A 26,306-nucleotide genomic window follows, 5' to 3' on the forward strand; every position below is an offset into this window, starting at 1 on the left:
CTAAGGCATAGTTCAAATATCCCCAGCCAACACGATCAAAGGCCTTCTGAGCGTCAATTGACAGCAGAGCAGTCGGCCTATTAAGATCTTTAGCCTTCCAGATTAGATGCAGTAATCGCCTCATACTGTCCGATGATTTCCTCCCTTTTACAAAGCCTACCTGGTCGTGATGGATGAGCTGAGGCAGGACTTTATTCAGTCTTGTAGCAAGGATTTTTGTAAATAATTTCCCATCACACCACATAAGGCTTATTGGTCTATAACTACCACATGTCAGTGGGTCCTTGTCCTTCTTTAAAATAAGTGTAATTACTGTCTCAGACATTGAGTTGGGAAGTTGGTCAGAGGAAATGATTTCATTAAATATTGTCAGGAGTTCTGGGCTGAGCTCTTCAATGAATTCCTTATAGAACTCGTTACATATGCCATCAGAGCCTCCCGTTTTTCCGGATGGTGAGCTGATAATTGCTCTTTTAACTTCCTCTAATGTAATGGGTCTTTCCATTTGGGCTACATTCTCTTCAGAAAGTTTGGGTATATTTAAAGAGTCAAAAAATGTATTTGCCATATTAGTATCAAATTTTCCTTCTTGACTATATAGTTCTTTATAGAATTCTGCAAATACTTCATTGATTTTCCTAGGGTCAGTTAGTATCTTGTCTTCCTTATTCCGTATAGCGCTTATCTGTTGTGCAGTCTGTTTTGCTTTAAGTTGACTTGCGAGAAGTTTGCCTGCTTTATTTCCAGACTCGTACCATTTTTGTTTCAACCTGTACAAACAGTATTCTGCTTTTTGGGAGAGAATATTATTTAGTTTATACTTTGATTTTACAATTTCATTTAACGTTTTTATATTAGGGTTTCTCCTATAAACCATACATTTTATTTCTGTTTCATATTGGTTTGCTTTGGATTGCTCCTTCCTTCTCATTATGGATGCTTGTTGTATAAAAATACCTCTAATAAATGCTTTAAATCCATCCCAGACATATCCTTGCTCGGCCGTTCCTCTATTTACTTCAAAATATGTATGTATTTGATTTTCGATATGTACCAAAAAGTCTGTATTATCCAATAAGCTAACATTCATTCGCCAGCTTATATCTTTTTCTTTTTTTTACTTTTGTTAGAATACATATCTCAATGGGAGCATGATCTGTAATTCCTATTGTGCATATAATACAGTTAGTTACACATTTAATTAAAGGATGGGACAGTAAAAAGTAATCTATTCGTGAGAAAACAGTGTGTCTCTTTGAGAAAAAGGTGTAGTCTCTTGCAGTTGGGTTCAATAGTGTCCAGATATCTCGCAGCCCCAAATCTTTACAAACGGTTTTGATTGCTACTTCAGTTTTTGAGGGCCTGGGATTATAATTACCACTTTTGTCCAAAAAGACATCCAGTACCTGATTGAAGTCCCCACCCCAGATCACTGGAAAATCTCCAAAATTTAACAAGGCTTATTTAAGTTGAGAAAAAAACATAGGGTCTTCCTCATTAGGTGCGTAGATATTGCACAAAATCAGTTTCTGATTCAAAATGTCCACCAAAGTTATAATAATTCTTCCCTCTTTGTCTTTATATTCTTTTTGAATTTGTATCTTAAGTTGTTTAGAGAACAGTATACTCACACCCCTTTGTTTTTGATTGTAAGTATTATGAACAGTATGTCCAATCCATCTGTCTCCAATCCTAAATGTGTCCTTTTCTAAGAGGTGTGTTTCCTGGAGCATTATAATATCAGCCTTTTTCTGTTTTAAATAGTTCAGTACTTTGATAGAAACTTTATTACCTTATTATTCATGTCCCCAACATTGATTTAATCTTTCCCCTTTAAGTAGCTCCCATTTGAAAAATGTTTTACAGGCGAGATTTCCCCATCTAACTAAACTGTGTCCCTCTATTTCCCCCCTCCCTCCTCCCCCCCTAGTGTTTTCAACCTTAATTCCTGTTAAGTGCGTTTTGGTTTTTCAGTGTAGACCCCTCAGCTCTAAATAGCAACCATCCACCATTAATATGAGGTATAGACACACACCCACAAAAAAAAAAACTACTTTGTCATATTAGGAGGGACATTGAAAATGTCACTGTGTTCCTTGGCTATAACATGTGCCTGACTCAATATATCCTAGCTAGTGAATAATACTTGTACTCATGCTACTATTACAACTATCACCAATACTAATACTACAACTCATAATAATAATAGTAGAGGAAAGACATGCTTCCAACATGGAAGAGATAATAAATAATCGAATTAGCCAAGTGTTTTAAACAATACATTCCTGGGAAAAAAAAGCCATAATCAAAAACAAAGAGTCTAGTCAGTTCGCGTTGCACATTATTTACCACCTGTAATACACACGGTTAAGTGTAATCACTTACGTGTGTCCAGATATTGGTCCATCCCCCTCATAATCCATTTTGACTACTCCAGGTCCTCCTCGGCTGGCTTATAGTTTTCAACAGTCTTTTTCGCGGCTGCAGCATCTTGAAATCATTGTCGTTGGTCTCCGACATTTATCCAAAATATTGCCGGGTACTGCATTGAGTAACGCAGCCCTTTCTCCGTGCAGATACGTTTCACCTCCGAAAACGTTCTCCTCTTCTCTTGTACTTCTCTCGTAAGATCCGGGAAAAAGTCCACACGAGCGCCCTTCCAGATGAAAGACCCCAACTTTCTTACTCGCAGCCGCACTTTTTCTCTGTCCATAAAGCGGAGAAATTTGACCAGAAGATTACGCGGCGGGGCATCCTGGTTCCGAACTGGTCCTGGGGGGACGCGGTGAGCTCTTTCGATGATTATGTCATCTACGGATTCGTGAGTGTCTTTAAACAGGCTCTTCAAAATGTCTTTCACACATTCCATGTCGTCTTGCCCTGATTCCGGGACACCTCGAAGCCGTAGATTGCTTCGCCTACTATAATTCTCCTGATATTCAACCCGGGCCTGGAGCTCCGTTATGGTCTTAGCCATAGTCTGCATTTGCTCACCGAGGGATTTGTTGTCATCCTCGAGTCGCGAAACTCTGTCCACGGCCTCTGACACTCTCGTTCCTAGTTTGGTCACCTCCGTTGTCATTAGCGGTAGGCATTCTTTCACGACCAACACATCGGAGCCCACTTTGCGAATTTCCTCTTGTACGTCTTGCTGGATCATGCGGCGAACTTCACGTAGGAAATGTACGCTTTCGCTGGAAAGTCCGCTGGGGAAATCTTTGCTCCCAGGGGATGCACCCCCGCTAGCCTCGATGTTAGCTGCGCTAACATTAGCTTCAGGTGCTGTAGGGGCAGGTGTGGTTGACAGGAACTGGTCCATTTTTGGCCCTTTTGGCTGTCTTGTTTTCCTCAAACTTCTGGTTCTGGTCATCAGTAGTTTTTCTCCAGAGTGTATACTTTTAAAGAGTGGGTTAATGTCCCAGTGAGGCGAAAAAAGCCACTGATAGAGCTGAGGCATCCTCACCTACTCAACACACAGCTGCCACCAGCGTCATCGTCACCGGAACTTTGAGCATCTTGAAAAGCGCTGTATAAGCTAAGCTAATGCATTATTATTACCGTATTTTTTGCACTATAAGGAGCACATAAAAGCCTTTAATTTTAACAGTCAAGGTCAAGGTCAAATTTATTTATAGAGCACATTTACAAACAGCAGCCACTGCCCCAAAGTGCTGTACAGATACATAAAATAAAACATCAACATTTAATACAAATAGAATAATAAAATCAACATGAGAAAAATGCTCAGCTCGTGCCGAAGGCCAGTGCAAAAAAGTGAGTCTTCAGCGAGCGCTTGAAACTCTCCAAAGATGTTACAGTTCTAATATGTAAAGGGAGAGAATTCCACAATTTAGGGCCGGCTACAGCGAAGGCTCTGTCCCCTCTGCTCTTCCGCTTAGACCTGGGATGGTCTAAAAGATATTGATCAGCGGACCTCAGAGCTCGGACAGGACTGTGCAAAGATATCAACTCTGACAAATAAGGTGGAGCTAAACCATTTAGACATTTAAAAACAAACAAGAGGATTTTAAAATTTATTCTAAATCCAACAGGGAGCCAATGAAGGGATGCAAGCACAGGAGTGATGTGATCATATCGTGATGCTCCTGAGGGCAGTCGTGCAGCTGCATTTTGTACCATCTGGAGGCGCTGAATCGAGGATTGGCTCAGGCCAAAATAAAGTGAATTACAGTAGTCCAGGCGACTGGTTACAAGGCCAAGGACTACCGTTTCGAATTGGTTAGGGGGCAAGTAGCGCTTCACCTTCCCAAGAAGCCTAAGATGAAAAAAGCCAGCTCTAACCACTGCACTCAGCTGCTTTTCCAGCTTAAAAGAGCTATCAATAAAAACACCAAGAGCTTTGCCACAGGTCTGAGAACGAGACTCAAGTGGGCCAAGAGCATTTTTGCAGAGATTAAGGTCTCCAAAAACAACAATCTCTGTTTTGTCCTCGTTCAAATTTAGAAAATTAAGGGACATCCAGTCCTTCACTTCTTGAAGACATTGATGCAAAATGTTTGGTGAGTTCACCTTGAGGGGAAGATACATTTGTATGTCATCTGCAAAGCAATGAAATTGAATGCCATCTTTTTTAAATATGGAACCCAAGGGCAGCAAATACAATGCAAAAAGAATGGGTCCTAGAATTGAGCCTTGAGGCACACCGCAAGACAAGGGGGCCCTTTTAGAACTAAAAGAATCAATAGTGCCTTTATATCCCGGTGCTCCCTTTGTATCAACTTCATTCGTACTGAATCGTGCCTTTGTTTGCAGATGAACCAGCATTAATTAATGCACCTTGTATTCCTTATTTATGAAAATAAACATTATCATTGATAATGCGCCTTATAATCAGGTGCGCCTAATGGTGCAATAAATACGGTATATAATTTAAATACTTTTTTCATATTAACGTATTTAATGACTATTTTATTAGCAGTTTCTGGGATTGCTGGATGAAGGAAAATCGCAAGGACCCCTCATACTGCAAGACACATCTCATGTATGGACAACTTGCCAAAAACCATCATTCATATGGACTGTTGGAAAAAGACTATTCTTCTAACCTACAACTACAATGTCTGCAGCGAGTACTATAGTACTTTTCAGCACATGCCTGTAAGTAGACCTTTGCATACGGGTTAAGGTATCGGGCGCCTTAACCCTGCGTTTGGATTATCCTGCAATGCTAGTTCTGCTTACTAAAAATATTTTCTTACCTGAGCTTAGCATTTGGCCTCTCCCAATATATTCCTCCAAACGGGGTTGAAGTTGGAAGCTATCGAGCTCTTTCACAGGCACAAAGACCAGACAGGTACGAATCAACTTGTCTTAACTCAGGTAAAAACCTATCTGAGTATGTAAAAACGGTGGCCTATTCCTTTAACAGATGTCTTTGTGGAAGTGCGCATTAAGCTAATTTGGGAAGTCCAACGCGTTGTGCTCGCATGAGTTCTGGGAAACAGCTGGCCAATTCAGGGAACCATTTGGGAAGGCTTGCGCACCAGGTAAGACAAGGCCTGATCTTCTTCCACTCCTTCTTTCAAGTTTATAATTCGTAAATTGTTCCTCCTACTACGGTCTTCCATCAAAGATAGTTTCTGTTGAAGTTTTTCCATGGTGTCATTATGTTCAGTAGTAGCTTCCTCTGTCACGAGTGTGGTGGGGATTCGACCCAAAAGCAAAAACAGCCAAAAACAGGTTCAAAGGAAATTTAATGGCAAAGGCCAAGAACAGACAAAAATGCAAAACTCACTTAGCACAGGAACACGGAACAGGACACACACACAACGCACCATGAGAATACAAATGAACCGACAAGGACAAGGGAAAACACAGGGGTCTATATACAGAAGGAACAGGGAACAGGTGAAACACATTAGGGCGGGACAGGTAATCAACACAAGGGAAGCAAAGCAAAACCACAAGGACAGAACAGACATGACAAAATAAAAGACTAGACACAGAACCAAAACAGGGGACAGAACACAAATAGACAGAACCATGACATCCTCTACTCGCTTCATTCGTGTTTGTAGAGACGTTATAATCTTGCGCTGGGAATCCAGGTCTTTGGAATGTTCATCAAGTGTCATTTTGATAGAATCCAGCCGGTTTTCCAAACGTTCAAAGCGATCTTTGGCATTTTTGTCTGCTTCAGCAAAAAACCTTTGCAGAGTGTCTTCCAGAGACGCCACAGACAGTGCGCCACACGAGGTAGTGTCAGCGTTTGTAGCTTGTGAATTCGCCTGGTCGCAGGCATGATTAAAAATCACAGAAGCAAGATTCAGAAAGCCTGAAGCAGGTTCTATTCTTGGAGGTCTTGATTTGCTGTTTTGGCAATTTTGGCAGGGAGAGCTGTGAGCTGCTGTGACTCTACTCGGCCATCTTTGAGTAATAAAAATGGATTGATTGGTTGATTGATTTATCTGCAGGTAGATTGTTCCCCTCCCGTGTATCTCATGCTGGCTCTAGAAGTGGGGGTGAGTTGTTCTTTAACCTTGGGAGTGTGCCCTTGCCTTGTGTGTTTGAGGGACCACTAATCTGCAGGTCAATTGCTTGCTGAAGAGCGGAGGACCAGTGCGTCAGATGCAGATCCCTGATGGACTTCTCATTATCTGTGTCTCTGTAGGAGGAGAGGTCCTGTCTGCGCTTCATGAAAGGGTGAACACGGTAAGGAAGCCAGCATTACATCAGACTCACCACAGCAGCGATCAGCTCCTGATCACTTTATCTGCAGGAAATGGTAAATGGTCACATTTATGAGGCGCCTTTCTACCTGCTTTAGGCACTCAAAGCGCTTTACATCAAGGAACCATTCACACGCTGCAGATAAAGTGATCAGGAGCTGATCGCTGCTGTGGTGAGTCTGATGTAATGCTGACTGCCTTACCGTGTACACCCTTTCATGAAGCGCAGGCAGGACCTCTCCTCCTACAGAGACACAGATAATGAGAAATCCGTCAGGGATCTGCATCTGACGCACTGGTCCTCCGCTCTTCAGCAAGCAATCGACCTGCAGATTAGTGGTCCCTCAAACACACAAGGCAAGGGCACACTCCCAAGGTTAAAGAACAACTCACCCCCACTTCTAGAGCCAGCATGAGATACAAGGGAGGGGAACAATCTACCTGCAGATGAGTTCTCCACTATATTTGATCTATAACAATATATGTTTTACTGATATGAAGGACTGGTGGTCTGTCGTATTTTAAATAAACAAAATAAAATAAAACACTGCAATGTTGCAAACCTATAGTTCGAGGGTGTTATAGTTTAGATGGTTTGGCCCAATCCTCTTCTCTGAAGGCTTACTGTAGCCTGAGTTAAGCCACGCGTCGTGATACTCCTCAAAGTTTTGTATTCTCGTACTTTGATGACTCGCCCACGCGATCCACTCACTCAGGAACCAGCTTTTCACGTCGTCCGGGTTCTTCTCGAACCACTGCATCAGATCGTCGACCTTAAGATCATCTATACCCATCGCCTTCAACTTTTCTTGAAATTGGTTTTCGTTGATCATCTTTTTCATCCACTTAATCTGTTTTCTCTTCACCTCCCTTTCCTTTTCCCGCTGCCTCAGCACTTTTGAGTGGTGAAAGGTAATTTCTTTGATTTCATGGTCAGTTTCAGTTTCTGTCTCTTCACGTTTTTTGCAAAAATCATGGTAGACTCTCCAGCCGTTATTCTCACAGCGCTTGTAAGGCTCTTTCTTGTCAGGCTTCGTTTTTGGTTTCTTTTTGGCCTGCTGTGCTTTCTGCCTGTCGCTCAGCTGCATGTGAATCCCTGGACTGAAGGCACCCACGTCGTTGGGCCGATATGTGAAGATTTTATACTCGATCCTGGGGGGGAAAACTTTCCCTGCCAGCGTGAACCTGATAATGTTACCAGACCCAGCCTCCATGAGCTGTGCTTCTTTTGGATTCACACTTCTGAGGAGCTCCTGAGGATCCTTATTGAAAGAATAAAGCTTCTCTTTAATAGTTTTGAATATAAACCTGAATTTGAACCTCGTGTACGCCCTCTGAATGACCAAAGCGGCCTTGTGGTATTTAAATAAGTCAGTCTGGTCTGGAGTTTGACTCTGTGAGCCGCCATCATCGGAAACGGGACGCTTCCCTTCACGAGCTGCTGAGTTGTTTGTGACCACAGGTGCTTCGGCCCCGTCCGATAAAGATGTTCTGTTTTCCCGTGGGGCCGGTTTGACCATAATGATTCTGGACAGAGACGGTCCGGCGTCGTTTGCTGAGACTGTGGAGCTGTTCGTCTTTGGACATTTATTGCGTGGAATGTCTTTTTTCGGGATTTCTGACGCCGGTTTGATCGTGCTGACCCCGGGCCGTCCGGCGGGCAACAAGCCTGGGGTCAGTTTGCGTGGCTGTGCTTTCTGTTCTGGCTTTGTTTGGGCACACGGCGTTTGTTCTCCAGAAAATGGATGGATTTTGTTCCTTTTCAAATTGGAAAAGATGTTTTTTGCTCGCTGGACTTTGGAAATCTTTGGCTTTTCGGAGGGAAGAGCGTTTGTCGGACGCTGTGAGGGTTCGTTCTGTGTTTCTTGTGGATGAACTTTGTTTCTTTTCAAACTGGAAAAGATGTTTTTTGCTCGCTGGACTTTGGAAATCTTTGGCTTTTCGGAGGGAAGAGCGTTTGTCGGACGCTGTAAGGGTTCGTTCTGTGTTTCTTGTGGATGAACTTTGTTTCTTTTCAAACTGGAAAAGATGTTTTTTGCTCGCTGGACTTTGGAAACCTTTGGCTTTTCGGAGGGAAGAGCGTTTGACGGACGCTGTAAGGGTTGGTTCTCAGATATTTCTTTCTTTCTCTGAAACGGTGTCCATTTTGAAACCTTTGGCTTTTCGGAGGGAAGAGCGTTTGTCGGACGCTGTGACTGTTGGTTCTGTGTTTTTTTCTGAAACGGTATGAAACATGTCAATTTTGTAACCTTGGGCGGATAACGTTTAGTGATGAACGGATGCTTCGGGATTTCTTCCAGTGTGATCCTGTCTTCTGGATTCACTTGAAGCATTTTCTTTAGCAGCTCGACACACTGTTCTCTCTCTGTAGGATCATGCCTCCTGTACACGCCTACGCTCAGTGGCTTCAAGTCGTCCAACGATGAAAACATGTTCTCTTCTGTCTTTTCAGCAGACTTCAGAACCCATTTTCCATCAATTTTGTCGTAAAATCTACTCGTGTACATTCCCTGGTCAAGAAGTTCCTCCGCTGGTCGGCCGATGAGTTGGTGAATGGCTCTAAATGTGTTCAGTTCTGACTCGGTGTCGAACAGAGAGCGTCCGAGGAACATATTGGTCAACACGCATCCCAGCGACCAGACGTCCGTGCTCGGAGCGAACGGGAGCCCTAACATTATCTCTGGAGACTTGAAACCGACCCCCGACAGTGGTATGAAGCACTGAGAGGCCTCCTGGGCCCACAAGGCGCTCCCGAAGTCGATCAGCTTGAACGTGAAGGGCGTCTCGTGTTGCTTGACGATCATGATGTTGCTTGGTTTGATGTCGGCGTGGATGATGGACCGGCTGCTCAGAGCCGTTAAAGCCACGCTCATTTGTTTAGCCACGTCTCTGATGCAGCTCAGGGGCAAAGGCTTGTTACTCTGCACGTCGGAAATGTATCTTTCTAGATTTATGTCCAGTTTCTCAAACACAAGCAGCCTCTCCTTGGAATACATCTGGATATCCCCGTAGCATTTGACGATGTTGTATTGATCCAAGTTACACTGTGCGATCTCTTTGACGGCGGCGACTTCCCTGTGGTTAAATAATCCTTCTCCTGGAGCCTTCACGGCCACATGGACTTTTTTAACGCCCATAGTACATTCGTAAACGTCTGAGAGGGCCCCTTCATGTAAAAATGTTCGGAACTGAAAGCCCTGTAAGTCCAGGGCGTGACGTAACTTAGCGTTCCACCCAGCAGACCACATTTTCTTTGAGTCTGTGCGGACGCAACGTCAAATACCAAATAAAACAAGTTAATTTAGCTTATATTACTGACAATTAACACTTCTGAGACAAGATCTCAGCGAAACCCTGCCTGACACTGACACGCTCAGAGTTAAAGTGACTGGAGACTGTCATGGCAACGACTTTCCCACAATATAAACACTCCGTTTCCACGGCAACGCCAGACTGGAGATTTGAATACAGACGCATCTCTGGAATCGCCCATATATGGTCATGTTTGAAAACAGTTGAGGAGGAAAACAATTTGGAGAAAAATGTAAACTTTCTCTAATTATTCAAAAACTACTTCAACAAATGCTGAATTCTGAATATAGTTTTCTACTAAATAAAGATACAAAGACATGGGGAGGAGCAAAGTGGTTCAACAGCCCATAAATACATGAATAATGGAGAATGCTAACATGATGCTACATGTTAGCATCGTGCTAATGCTAACACTAGCTAGCGCCATCTACGACTGCCGTTTTCTCGGTTCTACAGAACAATCTGCTGTGAATAAACATCCACATGGACCCGATTCAGACTTGACTTTATTTGTATGAGATAAATAAGTTTATATTTTGCCAGAAAACGGCTAATAAGAGTAAAAAACTGTGTTTCCCAAAAGATTCTGTTTTCCCTCTCGGCGAAGCCACGCCCCCTTCTATGACGAGATGCGTCTGTATCTATACGGACGCCACGCCGCCATCTTGGTATACAGTCTATGGCTGTGTCCGAATGTCCACCCTTGTCCCTATATAGTGACTATATGTTGGTCATGCCATTTTGTAGGGGTGTTCGAATGTCCAGAGAGAAATCCCACAATGCATCTGGAAAAGTAGTGAGCATCGATGGTCACTAAACGGGTCAATATAGACCACAATGCATTGCGAGAGTCGGAGAAGAGCCTGACAGAGACAGGTCTGAGAACTAAACAACACGACTGAAGTAAATCGTGTGTTTTGTATGACCTAAATATAAACGGTTACGGTGAAAAGATGCTAACGTTAGCTGCTAACCTTTAGCTGGAGCTGTTAAATGACTGACAGCTTCCTCTCGAATAATCCAACTCATTCATGTAAAAAAAATCCATGTTAAATATAAAGTATCTGACTCGTATTTATCCATAAATATTCCACTGTCTCTGAGTTTAGTCTTTATTACAGAAATACTTTATTCCCGGACTTTTCGCAGATGTAGTCACTCAAACTGCTGGTGCTTCGGACACCGGGCTCTGATCGACTTTTGAGCTGACACTGGAGTGAATTATTATTATTTTTTTTGTGATGATAGTTTTAATTTAAATTTAAATGACAAATACAACGCCTGTAAAAATGCCAAAACAGTCGTTCTGTTTCATAAAATAAATGTTTGTAAAAAATAAATAAATTCAGCGCGCGTGACGTCACGCAGCGCGGAGAAAGTCGTGGCTTCTGTCCGAATCAGTGACTATATAATGCGGGCCTATGTAGTGAATGAGGGGTCAGGGACGAGGGTGGACATTCGGACACAGCCGCAGCCAATGTAATGTAATGGAGCTGGTATAGTGACTGTTGGCATTTTTCTGATAAAACCCATCATAACAATACATGCCAGTCTGATCAGAAGAATAAGGATTACTAATCACAGTTTGATATTTTTGAAACATTCTTGCCACATTTTAAAAATGTATATATATATTTATTTTGTGAAGTTTTTGTCCCATTTGTGTCCAATAATTAATAATTTTTTATCCAATTTTTGTCCAATTTTAGAGTTTTGTCACATTTTTTTGTGGCAGATGTATGTAAATATTACCCAAAGGTCTGTACATTCATTAATGATTCCTAACTAGGCTTTGGCCCCTCCCCTTTATGTGTTGATGGGTTGACAACAGCTGAAAAGTGAGATGTTTGGTGGCTAACGCTAACGGTATATGCTAACTATAGGGAAAATACATTGAGCAGGCTAATGGAATCTTATGGAAGTCTTCCGGAGTAGCTTCTTTGCTAACTGTCCGCATCCTCAGGATCGAATGACGCTTTGGAAACACAGTCTTATATATTATGGATAAATATTCTGATTCCAGCCGCTGCTCGCTCCGTAACAATGATACAAAACGATGATAAACGACCCCGAACATAAACTCGTTCTCATGGATTAAACGTCCCGCTGCAGTTTGAAAAATCACTCTTTGATTTGTGCCTTTGATCTGATTCATTTTTATTTAATCAGCTTTAATTACCTCTGAGCTTCTTCATGGAGCTCCGCCCACGCTCCCGACCTCCCGTGACCTCTGACCCCCCGGCCCGCTCTGAAAGTCCACTCGCTTTTCACTACAGCGACAGAAGAGCAGCGACAAAATCTAATTCATGGACAGAGACGTCAGTTACACAGATTTTGGATTTTGTTTAGTTGTTTTTAACCTCTTAACTCCCACCTGAACATGTTTTCTTCTGTTCTCCAAATTCTCCAAATCTAAAAGCTTCTTCAAACCAGCGACAAAAAATTTGAAGTAAAATGAGGATGTAAATGCAACAAAAAAACGCTTAAAAGTGACCCAAAAAAAGCGACAAAAATGACAAAAACTCAACAAAAAAGTGACAAAAATACAGCAGAAAAATTGACAACCGTAAATTATCTAATACTGGCCTGTATTCCATTAGCGGCCGGGTCTCCGACAGAGGCCTGTAATAATACCAGGAGTAGTTCGAAATCCGCGCAGTAATCTTCACTTTACTGCGCGGATGCCAAATTACTCCTGGTATTATTACGCCTTACAATATAGTTCCCCCTTTTATCCGCTTAGAAAATCCATATTGTTAATGTTTGTGTAATTATACTTTGTTGTGTATCACTTCACGTAACCATATTTAAATAGGGAACACGTGGAAGAGCTTGGTAGCTTCTATCTTGACCTGTTTTGGAGCTATAGAGGAGAGAGGGAGAGGCTAAATGCTAACGCCGTCTGCGCTGTGTTTACGTGACTGAAGGCACGGGTGAAGATCAGACAGGTCCTAAAGCTTAGTTAGTTAGTTATTTATTTATTTTTTTGAGCGGTTTACATTTCACATTATTTACAACATTCACATCCACATTATTCTTTCACAGGAGCTCAAAAAAAGGAGTCGGCCAGTTGTGAACAGGTCCGAGCTCATTCTACACATTAGGACATGGAGGAACATGTGGGAGGAGGAAAATACTTAGTTTAACATTTTTAAACTCTATATAGTCCCTTTAAATGGGAGGAAAAAAGGTAGAAATACTGTCAACACACCCAATTAGGTCATATATTATGTACAACACTGGCATTTGAAAGAAGTGCACTGGAAAAATAACAATCATTTTATGAAGAAATTACATAAATCTACTTGAATTTAGAGATTGAATCTAAGGTTTGAGTAGATTTGGTCTGGTCTTAGATGTGATAATAATAATATTCTCTTAATTCAGATAATTTTGTGTCATTTCACGCTAAAAAATCAATTATTTGTCTGATTTGAAGTGGGTTTTATTCTTGTTCCATCGGCGCTATCGCATTTGTATCTTGGATTAGTTCAAACCGACTCAAATTCTACATAGGAGAACTTTAACTCAAGCCATTCAAAGTCAGTTATTTCATTTAAGATGGTCATGTTCCCAGTGTTGTGCTTTACTTTGGGCTAATAATCAGCGGCTTCGGCCCTCGGTCTATTTAAAATAAAGAAAAGTTGCCTACCCCTGCTCTATAGCACTAAGTAGGGGGCGACATGCACTTTTGTTTGGCCTGCACTCCACCAATAACTTTAAAGAAGAAGAAAAACAGCTGTTGGTGATGTCACTTCCCTTTCTCCTGTTTAAGGACGGACGGATTGTTTAAAATGCAGCTGAAGCTCTAGTTCACTAACTGCATAGAGGTCTAACAGTCGACCCATGAAAGGTTAAGGAGTTAGTTGCTGGTGTTAGTTCTTAGAGGCTACGATTTGATGGTTTCAGACGCAGCCATAGCTCCTAATCCATTTCGTTTCGGACGCAGCCCCAGTCTCCAGGTCTCCTCGTGTAAAGCGAGTCCCTGTGAACATGTGGACTGTACTCAGCTGTTTTCCACCTTCTGGTTTCCCGTTGCTTTTATCTTATCGCCTCCATTACGCAACTGACACAGAACGAAAACGGGTACAAAACAGTAACGCAGAGTTCTTCTGTGCAGAAAATCACCTTCAGTAAAGTAAACCAAAACAAAAATGTTCACCAAAAAAAAAAGAAACAGGATTGTTCAGGCATCGTATCGAAAACCAAATATTGTGAAGTTCTGCTGTAGAAAAATATGTGATGTTGCTCAGCCTTAGATATTAACCTCTTAACTCCCACCTGAACGGATCCCATTTTCTCCAGTTTGGCTTTACCCCAATCAAAAAGCATCTTGGGAAAAAAGCACCAAAACAGCCACAAAAAATGAGAAGAAAACAAGGATGTAAACACAACAAAAATGTGACAAAAATTCAACAAAAAAATGACAAAAATTCAACAAAAAATGTGACAAAAACTCAACAAAAAATGTGACAAAAAATCAACAAAATGTGAAAAAAATTCAACAAAAAAGTGACAAAAATTCAACAAAAATTCAACAAAAAAATGACAAAAATTCAACAAAAAATGTGACAAAAACTCAACAAAAAATGTGACAAAAAATCAACAAAATGTGAAAAAAATTCAACAAAAAAGTGACATTTAAAAAAAAAAAAGACAAAAATCCATCCATTTTCTTCCGCTTTATCCGGGGCCGGGTCGCGGGGGCAGCAGTCTCAGCAGAGATGCCCAAACTTCCCGATCCACACACACTTCCTCCAGCTGTTCTGACCCCGAGGCGACACCAGGCCAGCTCGGAGACATAGTCCCACCACCGTGTCCTGGGTCTTCCACGAGGCCTTGTCCCACTAGGACATGCCTGGAACACCTCCCGCGGGAGGCGACCAGGAGGCTCTGAAACAGATGCCCGAGCCACCTCAGCTGCTCATTTCGATGTGAAGGAGCAGCGACTCTACTCCGAGCTCCTCCCGGGTAACTGAGCTCCTCACCCGATCTCGGAGGGTGCGCCCAGCCACCCTGCGAAGGAAACTCATTTCGGCCGCTTGTATTCGCGATCCTGTCCTTTCGGTCATTACCCAAATCTCATGACCATAGGTGAGGGTGGGAACGTAGATCGATCGGTAAATCGAGAGCTTTGCCCCCAATGACAAAAATGTGACAAAAATTCAACAAAAATGTGACAAAAATTCAACAAAAAATGACAAATTCAACAAAAATGTGACAAAAATTCAACAAAAATGTGACAAAAATTCAACAAAAAAATGACAAAAATTCAACAAAATTTGACAAAAATGTGAAAAAAAAAAAAAAAAGAAAACATACAAAAGGTGACACAACACAGCAACAGTTCGAGGAAAAAGATCTTAGCTTTCAAATGAGGTGCTACACAGGCCTGTATAATGGCCAAAGAGGACAGAATGCATTTGGTTTAGGCGGGTGGTAAGAGGTTAACATTACTGATGATGCGTGTGTGTGTGTGTGTGTGTGTGCGTGTATTTGTATTTGTACAAAACAAAGTGAGGACATCACTGAGTTGTGGATTGTCAGGGATCAGGTCTATGAGTGTCCTCACTGAGATTGCGTTTCAAGGTTGTGTGTGTGTGTGTGTGAGAACAGAGCAGCCGTCCCAGACCAGCTGACCCCCCCCCCCCCCCCTCCCCGTGGTCACGTGACCGTCCCGCAGGTATAAAGCAGACGCCCGGTCGTCTCTGCCTCATCCTGTGCTTCAGAATGAGGGCTGTGCTGCTGCTCACCGCGCTCCTCTGCGCCGCCCTGGCCAAGGAGACCTTCCACGGGTGAGACCAGACTCACACACACACACACACACACACACACACACACACACACACACACACACACACACACACACACACACACACACACTCACTGGAGGCAAAAAGAGGGAAGTGTCTTGCCCAAGGATTAGATGTGGGTAATGTATCGTCTATAACAGTGGTTCATAATCTTTTTTTCCCTTTAAGAAATTAATTTATCCTCCGAGTTCTCCTTAACTCGAGGAAGTGAGCAACTAAACATAGATTATTCAGTATTTAGTGGAGTGTCGAGAGTGTTGTGTTGAAAATGAAGCTAAAGTACTCACTTCAGTTTGAGCTTTTTTTTAATTAGAGGCAATTCCAAGTAAACCTGTTAACAAGATAATATCCAAATGCAAATTTACTATAGCGAGTTTATCTTCAGTGTCAAGAAATGTGGAAAAAAAAATGTAAGAAATTATAAATAATGGGGGGAAATTTGCACACCCAAAAAATAGAAACAATTGGAGAAAAAAAATAATATATATATATATTAATTTAATTATTGGAAATTTTGAAATAAATTGGGGGAAAAGAAAATAGAGAAAATGAGGGGAAATCACAAAAAAGCAAAAAATAAATTGGACAAAAATTGTAAATAAATTGAGAAAAAAATGAGGGAAATTGGGGGAAATGAACAATTTGGAAAACAAAATGGGTAAAGACGAAAAAATGTGGGTGTTTTTTCTGCCTTTTTGCCGTTAATGGTTAATGGTATCCTTTTGAGCATCAAAGCAAAGTAAATGTTCCAGCACATGTTTGCATGTCTGATGGTTTGCAAAAATATCCCTTCATGATCGTTATTGAGAAAGTTCCCCAAAAACACTGAGATATTACTTGTCATTGTGGCCCTGAGGAGATGAGCTCATGTCAGCCCGTGGTGTAAAGTCACAAATTAAATCTTTATGGTCTCTTTAATCTAAACGGGACGTGTGAGTTCTTGGGTGAAGCGGCGCCTCTTTGTTGACTCGATCTCACCGCTGTTTGCAGATGAAATGAGATTTTCTTTTACGACGTCCGTCTTCTGAAACAGGAACTTCTCGTTGGCAACAAACCGTCGCTCGGCCGCGGTTTTGTTGAGTAAAACGTTGAGTAAAGTATTTGCACATTCGTTTCTTCACTGCAGCGCTGGAGGATGCACTTGGGCAAGACACTTTACCTCAGCAACACAAGCCCCGCCTTAACCGAGCGCATATAGACATATAGTTTTCATCCTCATTTACGTCTCGTTTTTGTCGCTTTTTTCAAGAAGCTTTTAGATTTGGATAAAGCCATGTGCTCGGTTTAGGTGGAGGTTAAGAGGTTAAATGAAACCATGGTGTTCTGTTTGGAAAGTTATTAGTAATAGACAGTGTTTCTCATTTTTACAGCACTTAACCAAACACATTTACTCCAGCTCGACCTTACCCACATGTAAAAAGCTTCTTAAAAAAAAAAAAAAAGCATCAAAAGAGTGACAAAAATTGGTGGCAAAGGGGGGGGGGGGGGGGGGGGGGGAATCTGCACAAAAACGAAGAAAAAATTTGGAAAAAAATAGAAAAAAAAGGAAAAAAATGGGGGAAATTTTGGGGGGAAATTCTGAAATAAATTGGGGGGAAAAAATTGAAAAAATGGGGGGGAAATAATAAAAAATGTAAACAAAAATTGGACAAAAATTTGAAATAAATTGAGAAAACATTGGTGATGAATGGGAATTATAATATATATATTTTTAAAGTAGGTGAAATTGTGAAAAAAAAAAGTGGTGGAAAATTCAACAAAAAAATAACAGAAATGCGACAAAACACAAGAAAAGCAAATAAATGCGACACGCAGAGACAAACAGCTACAGTAACTTCTTACACTCGCTGCTGTCTCGCTCTTTTTCCTCCTTTTCTTTCCTTTTTGCTGCCAGAAGCAGAACTTCTCCACATTTTGTCGGAGCTCTGTCTGTTTATTCCCGACACGCTGCTCTCTCTCTCTCTCTCTTAAGGGAGGGGCCCGTTCAGGGAGTTTGCGACGGCCAGTTGTCGTTGCACCTTGTCACTACTGCTGCAGTGACTGTGTTCTCTTGGTCGTTTCTGTCAAATGTGTTGGCCCTCTGGGGGCCCCTGCTGGCTTGGGGGCCCCAGGCAGCTAATGGCAAACTACGCCCCTGGTCAAAGCAAGACAGAGAGAATGGGGGAAACAGAAGGAAAAGGACATCGTAACCATGAACATTTTCTCCAATTCGGCTTAATCCAATCCAAACATTTTTGTCAGTTTTTTCCACATTTTTTGTCACATTTTTTCCACATTTTTTTCACATTTTTCCACATATTTTTTCACCGGCTGAAACGTTGCAACCCTTTACCCCCCACCGTAACTATGAACATTTTCTCCAATTCGGCTTTATCCAAGTCTAAAGCTTCTCAACTGCAGAGCAACAGTGTAACGCCTTATTGAAAGAAAACTGATTTGGTCACTTTTTTTTTTCCACATTTTTGTCACTTAATTGTCACATTTTTATCAATTTGTTTTTTACTTTTTTGTCACATTTTTGGCAAATATTTGCCACTTTTTTGGCATATTGTAGTCACATTGTTGTCACTTATTTGACAATTTTTGTCACTTTTTTTCCACATTTTTTCACATTTTTGTCACATTTTTTGCCACATTTTTGTAACATTTTTGTCAGGTTTTTTTTCACATTTTTGCCACTTTTTTGTCACATTTTTATCAATTATTTTTTTACTTTTTTGTCCGATTTTTTCCTCACATTTTTTCCACATTTTTGTCACATTTTTTCCACATTTTTGTCACTTTTTTTATTTTATTTTTTTGGTCACATTTTCCCCCCAAAAAATTGTCACATTTATTTTTGTCACTTTTTTGCCACATTGTTGTCACATTTGTCATACTTTTGTCCCTTTTTTGTTGCGTTTTCATCCTTTTTAGATTTGGGTACAGCTGAACTGGAGAAAATGTGCTTGGTTGCGGTGGGGGTTAAGAGGTTAATAAAGGAACACTGGTGTTGCAAGTATACAGTGTGCGAGAGATTTTTCCTGTTCTAGTTTATATTTTTCCAAAAGTAACTCAAAGTAGTGTAACTCAGTTACATTTTTGAAACAGTCATGTGTAATACAAACATGTAACATTTTTAAAGCTGTAATCACTAATATAGAATACATTACATTAGAGTACATTACAGTAACACTGTCTGTAGTATCAGCTGTTTACCCGGTTGTAGTCGAGAGAGTAATCCTTTTTATTTCCTCTGTGTTTTTGCAGTCACAAGGTTCTGAGGATTCAGGCCAAAGATGAGGCTCAGCTCGCTCTGATCAAGGATCTGGAGCAGATGTTCGAGAACGAGGTACAGTTTTTACACCGAGCGCAAGTTTGATGCCAACTGGTGTGCGTTAAAACTGTGTAACGCACAGTTTGGACACAGTTACACCTCTCACCCCTGCAACAGTGTAACGCCTCATTTGGAAGAAAGCGTAATTTAGACACGTAAACTGTATTTAACTCTTAACTCCCACCTGAACCGAGCACATTTTCTCCAGTTTGGCTTTACCCCAGTCCAAAAGCTTCTGGAAAAAAGCTGTGCAGATAGCAACAGAACTGAGATGAAAACAATGATGGAAATGTGACAAAAAAGTGAGAAAACATTGACAAAAAAGTGACGAAAAAATTGATGAAAAAGTGGCAAAAATGTCACAAAAATGTCACAAGAAATTGACAAAAATTTGACAAAAAATGACAAAAATTTGACAAAATGTGACAAAAATGTGACAAAAATGTGACAAAAAAGACAAAAATTTGACCAAAAAATGACCAAAATAATGACAAAAATGTGACAAAATGTGAAAATGTACATTTTTTTATCACATTAAAAAATTTACCAAAAAAAAGACAAAAATGTGACAAAAAATGTGATAAAAATTTGACCAAAAAAAGACAAAAATGTGACAAAAAAAACAAAAATGTGACAAAAAATGACAAAAATTTGATTAAAAAAATGACGAAAAAATGACGAAAATGTGACAAAAAATGACCAAAAAAATGACAAAAATGTGACAACAATCTGATAAAAAAAATTGGCGAAAAAATGACAAAAATGTGATAAAAAAATGACAAAAAAATTACCAAAATTTGACAAAAAATAACCAAAAAAATTACAAAAATGACACAAAAAATTGAGTTGAACACCCACAAAAAAATAATGCAAAAAAAAAAATCTGATGCTGTGAGGAAAAAGATCCTCTCGGTTCAGGCGGGAGTCAAGAGCTTAAACATAAACATATTCCTGGGCTTTTGTGACATATCTGTTTCTGCAGCTGGACTTTTGGAGAGACGTGAGCGATGTTGCCACTCCCGTCGACATCCGAGTCCCGCCCCACGCCCTGGACCAGGTCAAGGAGTTCCTCGACTCCTGGGACATCCGCTTCGAGGCCATGATCGAGGACCTGCAGGTGAAGTCACTCCCTCAGCTGAAATAGTGCTTCATTCAAGCAGTAAAGGATTTTTAGTATCTTTAAGTACCTGATGTTTCACAATCCCCCTGTTGTTGTGTAGGCCATGCTGGACGAGGAGCAGTACGAGATGGAGTCCGCCGCTCGTTTCGGTGAAGCCAGAGACACCGACAGCTTCGACTACGCCAGATACCACCCCATCTCCGAGGTACGCGCAAAATAATACCACCAAAAATACATAGAAATACGTCACCGTCGCAACTCACTGGTAGGGCCCAGGTTTACGTTCCCGGGTTAAACTGACAGGAATCCTTTGTAGCAACAAGCTAGTGAAAAGCTAATGAGAAGCTAACGAGAAACTAATGAGAAACTAACAAGGCTAATGAGAAGCTAGTGAAAAGCTAATGAGAAGCTAACAAGAAACTAATGAGAAACTAACAAGGCTAATGAGAAGCTAACAAGAAGCTAACAAGAGAGGATAATGAGAAGCTAACAAGAGAGGATAATGAGAAGCTAACAAGAGAAGCTAATGAGAAGCTAACAGGAAGCTAACAAGAGAAGCTAATGAGAAGCTAATGAGAAGCTAACAAGAGAAGCTAATGAGAAGCTAACAAGAAGCTAACAAAAGAGGATAATGAGAAGCTAACAAGAAGCTAACAAGAGAAGCTAATGAGAAGCTAACAAGAAGCTAACAAAAGAGGATAATGAGAAGCTAACAAGAAGCTAATGAGAAGCTAACAAGAAGCTAACAAGAGAAGCTAATGAGAAGCTAACAAGAAGCTAACAAGAGAAGCTAATGAGAAGCTAACAAGAAGCTAACAAGAGAAGCTAGTGGGAAGCTAACAAGAGAGGATAATGAGAAGCTAACAAGAAGCTAACAAGAGAGGAAAATGAGAAGCTAACAAGAAGCTAACAAGAGAAGGTAATGAGAAGCTAACAAGAAGCTAACAAGAGAAGCTAATGAGAAGCTAACAAGAAGCTAACAAGAGAAGCTAGTGGGAAGCTAACAAGAGAGGATAATGAGAAGCTAACAAGAAGCTAACAAGAGAGGATGAGAAGCTAACAAAAGAGGATAATGAGAAGCTAACAAAAGAGGATAATGAGAAGCTAACAAGAAGCTAACAAGAGAAGCTAATGAGAAGCTAACAAGAAGCTAACAAGAGAGGATAATAAGAAGCTAACAAGAGAGGATAATGAGAAGCTAACAAGAAGCTAACAAGAGAGGATGAGAAGCTAACAAAAGAGGATAATGAGAAGCTAACAAAAGAGGATAATGAGAAGCTAACAAGAAGCTAACAAGAGAAGCTAATGAGAAGCTAACAAGAAGCTAACAAGAGAAGCTAATGAGAAGCCAATGAAAAGCTAATGAAAAGCTAATGAGAAGCTAGCGAGAAGCTAATGAGAAGCTAGTGAGAAGCTAGCGAAAAGCTAATGAAAAGCTAACGAGCGCAGCAGCTGCTCTAAGTAGAGCACACAGAATGTGTTTTATTCTTTAAATTCACCAAACTGAACTGGCCACTGTGACTTTTCCTCAACGAGCTTCATATATTCACTTTTGTGAAGTGAAAACATTTCTGGTGACACAACGTGAAGCTCAAGGAGAAAGAGTTAAAAGTGCAAAGCAGTTTTCAAAGCAAAAGATATGGTTCCATCTGAGTTCATTTCTGATCCGTGGTGTATACTGTACTGCAAGTTTTCATAGACAAAGAAGCCATTATATTTGTAAAAATGGCTTCCAACGACCAAACAATAATGACCAGATCCAGGTTTAAATGGATGTTTTGTGTCATATTAGTCACAAAGATTTGCTCAGGGGGATTTCAGATTTTAGTTTTTGAATCGAATGGTCACAGATTCTGCAGAACTGTTCTCAAATGTCTTCATGTATGTGCCAGAACCTCAGTCAGATGATGATGGAGGTTTTTGTGTTTCTTTTGTCCTGCAGCTGTACAATTTCCAGGACATGCTGGTCGCTGAGAACCCCGGCCTGGTCAGCAAGATCATGATCGGACAGAGCTACGAAGGACGCCCCCTCAACGTGCTCAAGGTCAGGAGATAAGTTCACATCACTCACATTCCCATCTCGCCGCCAGAGCCTTTGTGGGACTTCCCAAAGTTTAGAACGTTCTTTGGAAAGTCCAGCTTCTAGAGATGGGAAATGACGGATATCTTTTATTAATGTCAATGCTGTTGTTTGGTTGCAGTTCAGCACCGGAGGAAACAACCGCCCGGCCATTTGGATCGACACCGGAATCCACTCCAGAGAATGGGTCACTCAGGCCAGCGGCACCTGGTTCGCCAAGAAGGTCCGCCTTACACCGCGCCAAGCTTCTGAACACGCCATAAACCCACCATAGAACTCACTGCAGACTCTTTACGATGTGGTGACGTCATGTGAACCTGTGAGTCTCAGTTTGTCATTAAAGTTTTGCTCATCAATGTGCAGATTGTGGAGGATTTCGGAAAGGACCCCGTTCTCACCGCCATCCTCAACAAAATGGACATCCTGCTGGAGATCGTCACCAACCCCGACGGATACGCCTACTCCCACAACTCCGTGAGCTACACTCCCACACAAGAGACATGTTTAAGACTGAGAACCTCCAAACTAAGATCTAGCTCAGACATGTTTATGCTCAGACTCAGTAGTTTTGAATTCTGGGCTTTTCCTGCAGAACCGAATGTGGCGTAAGACCAGGAAGCCCAACCCCGGCTCCAGCTGTGTGGGCGTGGACCCCAACAGGAACTGGGACGCCGGCTTCGGAGGTGAGAGAACTTGAACATCTGCAAACATCAGGTGGGACTCACACTGTTTCTGTGGGAGAGTGATGATCTAAAGCAAAGCTGGATCCCGGCCTGAAGGTTGGTCTGGCCGATATGGATCAGAAAAATGCAAACATCATGAAGATAATTGTCCAGAACAGACAAAAAGGCAGGACCGTATGTTCCGGACTACATGTCGCTCCGGAGTGTAAGACAGAAGACATAGATCAGTCACTGATGAGTGATTTGAAGTCATTCCTCTCTCTCTGTGTCCAGGCCCCGGCGCCAGCAGGAACCCCTGCTCTGAGACGTTCCACGGCCCCAGCGCTCACTCCGAGTCCGAGGTCAAGTCCATCGTGGACTTCGTGAAGACCCACGGAAACATCAAGGAGTTCATCTCCATCCACGCCTACTCCCAGATGCTCATGTACCCCTACGGGTACACGCGTACTCCCGTGAAGGACGAGGCCGAGCTCGTGAGTACCTCAACTACGATTACTCCAAACATTACTGAAACCACAACCTCTGCCCCGTCTGTGCCTGGCAGAGTGGTTACAGTATAACGCAACATCAGGCCCAGGGGCCAAATCTGGCCCTCAGGCACAGAACCTCTGAGAAATAGTATTACCGTAAATGCTCTAATACAGGCCGGGGCCTTTATTTACTCAAGGGCATCGAGGACCAGGCCTTTATTGGAACCAGGCCACAATTAGAGACAGGCCTTTATTTCTATTTGAGCAAATTGGACGACCAGGAAAATGAAAAAAAAACGAGATTTGTGTCCATTTGCACCTAAAATATCAGGTTCATTTATTCATTAACATTTCAAACCCTCTCCCAGCTGCTGGAACATTGACGCCTTTTATTTTGTCGGGACAACAGGAAGTGTTTCGTTGCTGTTAGCGGAGCTTTGACATCAGTGTCACTGCAGGTTTCTGTTTCGTTTTTACCGCGGACCGGATTATTTGTTGTTATCTTGTGTAAAGGCGAGTTTAGACGGAGCGTTTGTGTTTGTGATCGATCATGAGACTGACCCGAGAGAAGACGAGACGCTCGCGCTGATGGGATGAGGTGTTTTGAGGAGCCGGCTGTTTGATCGTTGTAGGCGTCACTTCCATCTACAAAAACTAAACCGGATATTGTGATAAAGCTGTTTGCTCTTGTGTCGCAGCACGCTCTGGCTCAGAGGGCGGTCTCCGCGCTCACCGCCGTCTACGGGACGAGGTACAGATACGGCAGCATCATCAACGTCATCTGTGAGTTACATTCTCGTTCTTTATTTCAAAATGTCACAATGTTACGGAGACTCTGAGTTCATCGCAGACCTTGACCTTTGACCTTGACCTCTCTGTTTCTCCGTACAGACCAAGCGAGCGGCGGCACCATCGACTGGACCTACAACCAGGGCATCAAGTACTCCTACACCTTCGAGCTGAGAGACACCGGGCGCTACGGCTTCATCCTGCCGGCCAATCAGATTGTCCCCACCGCGAAGGAGACGTGGGCCGCCCTGCTGGAGCTCATGAACCACGCCAAGAACAACTCCTAAAGGAACCAGGCCAAGAACAACTCCTAAAGGAACCAGGCCAAGAACAACTCCTAAAGGAACCAGGCTGAGAACAACTCCTAAAGGAACCAGGCCAGGAACAACTCCTAAAGGAACAGGCTGGAGTTAGGGGAAAGAATAATAAAAGGATTTGTCAAAGAAAAAACTGTTCTTTCTGTGATTTATTTGTGTCAACTCAAATGAGAGTCAGCATCATCTTCAAGTCTCTAACTGGTCGAGGATCATTTAAATGTGGTTGAAAAAATCTCCCAGTGATAATTATAGTAAAATTCTCAAAATCCACCGTTCCAAATTATTATGCAACTCATCGTTTCAATACGTTTTAAAGCTTGTAATTAACTGAAAATGGTCATTTGTTGAAGTTGTCACATTAGGAGGTCATATTCACTGAAATCAAAAGCTATTTCAATCAAAAACATCTTAACAGGTCAAGTTATGCTGTATTTTAACATAGGATTCCTTTGAGCAGCTTCAAAATTCTTAAATTCATTAAACTTGTGAGTTTTTGGAGAGTTTCTGCTTGGGTTTGTTTGCAGGATGTCAGAATAGCCTCCCAGAGCTGCCGTTTGGATGAAAACTGCCTCCCACCCTCATAGAAGTTTTGCTTGAGGCTCCAAAGGTTCTCAACAGGGTTGAGGTCAGGGGAGGAGGGGGTCCACATCATGAGTTTCTCTCCTTTTATGCCCATAGCAGCCAGTGATGCAGAGGTATTCTTTACAGCAGGACATGGTGCGTTGTCATGATGAAGATGATTTTGTTCGGGGAAACACTGCTCTTCTTTTTGTACCATAGAAGAAAGAGGTCAGTCAGAAAGAGGTCATTTTCACACCTTCAGGGATCCTAAAGGCCTAAAGACCAGCTCTCTCCTCATGATTCTGGCCCAAAACATGACTCCGCCCCCTCTTTAATGACGTCACAGCCTTGTTTGGACATGGTGGCCATTCACCAACCATCCACTACTCCATCCATCTGACCATCCAGGGTCACACGGCCTCATCAGTGAACAAGACTGTTTGAAAATGAGTCCTCATGTATTTCTGAGCCACTGTTTCTGCTTCAGCTTCAATTAACAGTTTAGGGGAGGCCGGATAGAAGGTTTATGCACAACTGCAGCCTCTGGAGGGTCCTACACCTTCATGTTCAGGAGACTCCATGTCGTGACTCATAGAGCCACAAGACACGATACCATCCATGAGTTTCATTATTATTATTATTTTTTTTTTTTAGCTTTTTCACACAAAAATACAATTTGCATAATAATTTGGAACGCAGTGTATCGTCTGAAGGTTATGTCGAAACTGCAGTCTGGAGGTTCTGCAAATTTACAACATCGAGTTTATCTCCAGTGTCAAGAAATGGGGGGAAAACATTTAAATGGAGAAAATGTTGGGAAGAAAATAGGGGAAATAGGGAACATACTCAGCATTAAATCTGACTTGCTTCTCCCGGTGTAAAACCTGCTCACTTACCACCATCAGAGTTTGGAGTGAATGGAAAATCGTCCCATACAAAGCGCTTTACTGTAACATCCTGCACGAATGTTTGTTTAGGATGTGTTCAGGGGCGGACTGGCCATATGTCCATCCTGGAAGAGCACAGAAGGGCCACTGGCTCTAGGGCCACTGGTCCCGCCTCAACCGAGCTTTACCCAAATCTAAAAAGAAAAGCATCAAAATAGCGACAAAAACAGGAGAAAAACACAACGAAAAATTATAGAAAAAATCATTAA

General features: G+C 41.9%; 1 protein-coding gene across 1 annotated transcript; it reads left to right on the forward strand.

The window, feature by feature from the left end:
- The first annotated feature begins 15,718 nt into the window (after positions 1–15,718).
- On the forward strand, positions 15,719–24,713 carry LOC306965669 (carboxypeptidase A1-like). Its single transcript, XM_079560189.1, has 11 exons — positions 15,719–15,796; positions 19,064–19,145; positions 20,113–20,247; positions 20,351–20,455; positions 22,193–22,294; positions 22,452–22,553; positions 22,694–22,804; positions 22,923–23,013; positions 23,287–23,486; positions 24,182–24,266; positions 24,375–24,713. Exons 1-11 carry the CDS (start codon positions 15,732–15,734, stop codon positions 24,557–24,559), a joined length of 1,263 nt encoding a protein of 420 aa, XP_079416315.1. The 5' UTR covers positions 15,719–15,731; the 3' UTR covers positions 24,560–24,713.
- Positions 24,714–26,306: the final 1,593 nt, after the last annotated feature.

Source organism: Gobius niger, assembly GCF_951799975.1.
Source record: "Gobius niger genome assembly, chromosome: 7".
NCBI classification, from domain to species: Eukaryota; Metazoa; Chordata; class Actinopteri; order Gobiiformes; family Gobiidae; genus Gobius; species Gobius niger.

Bases quoted from the DNA above. Each gene is read 5' to 3' on its own strand.
- LOC306965669 (XM_079560189.1), top strand. From the start codon at position 15,732: ATGAGGGCTGTGCTGCTGCTCACCGCGCTCCTCTGCGCCGCCCTGGCC. The intron at 22,805-22,922 runs GTGAGCTACACT...CTTTTCCTGCAG, and splicing joins ACGCCTACTCCCACAACTCC to AACCGAATGTGGCGTAAGAC. The intron at 23,014-23,286 runs GTGAGAGAACTT...CTCTGTGTCCAG, and splicing joins CTGGGACGCCGGCTTCGGAG to GCCCCGGCGCCAGCAGGAAC.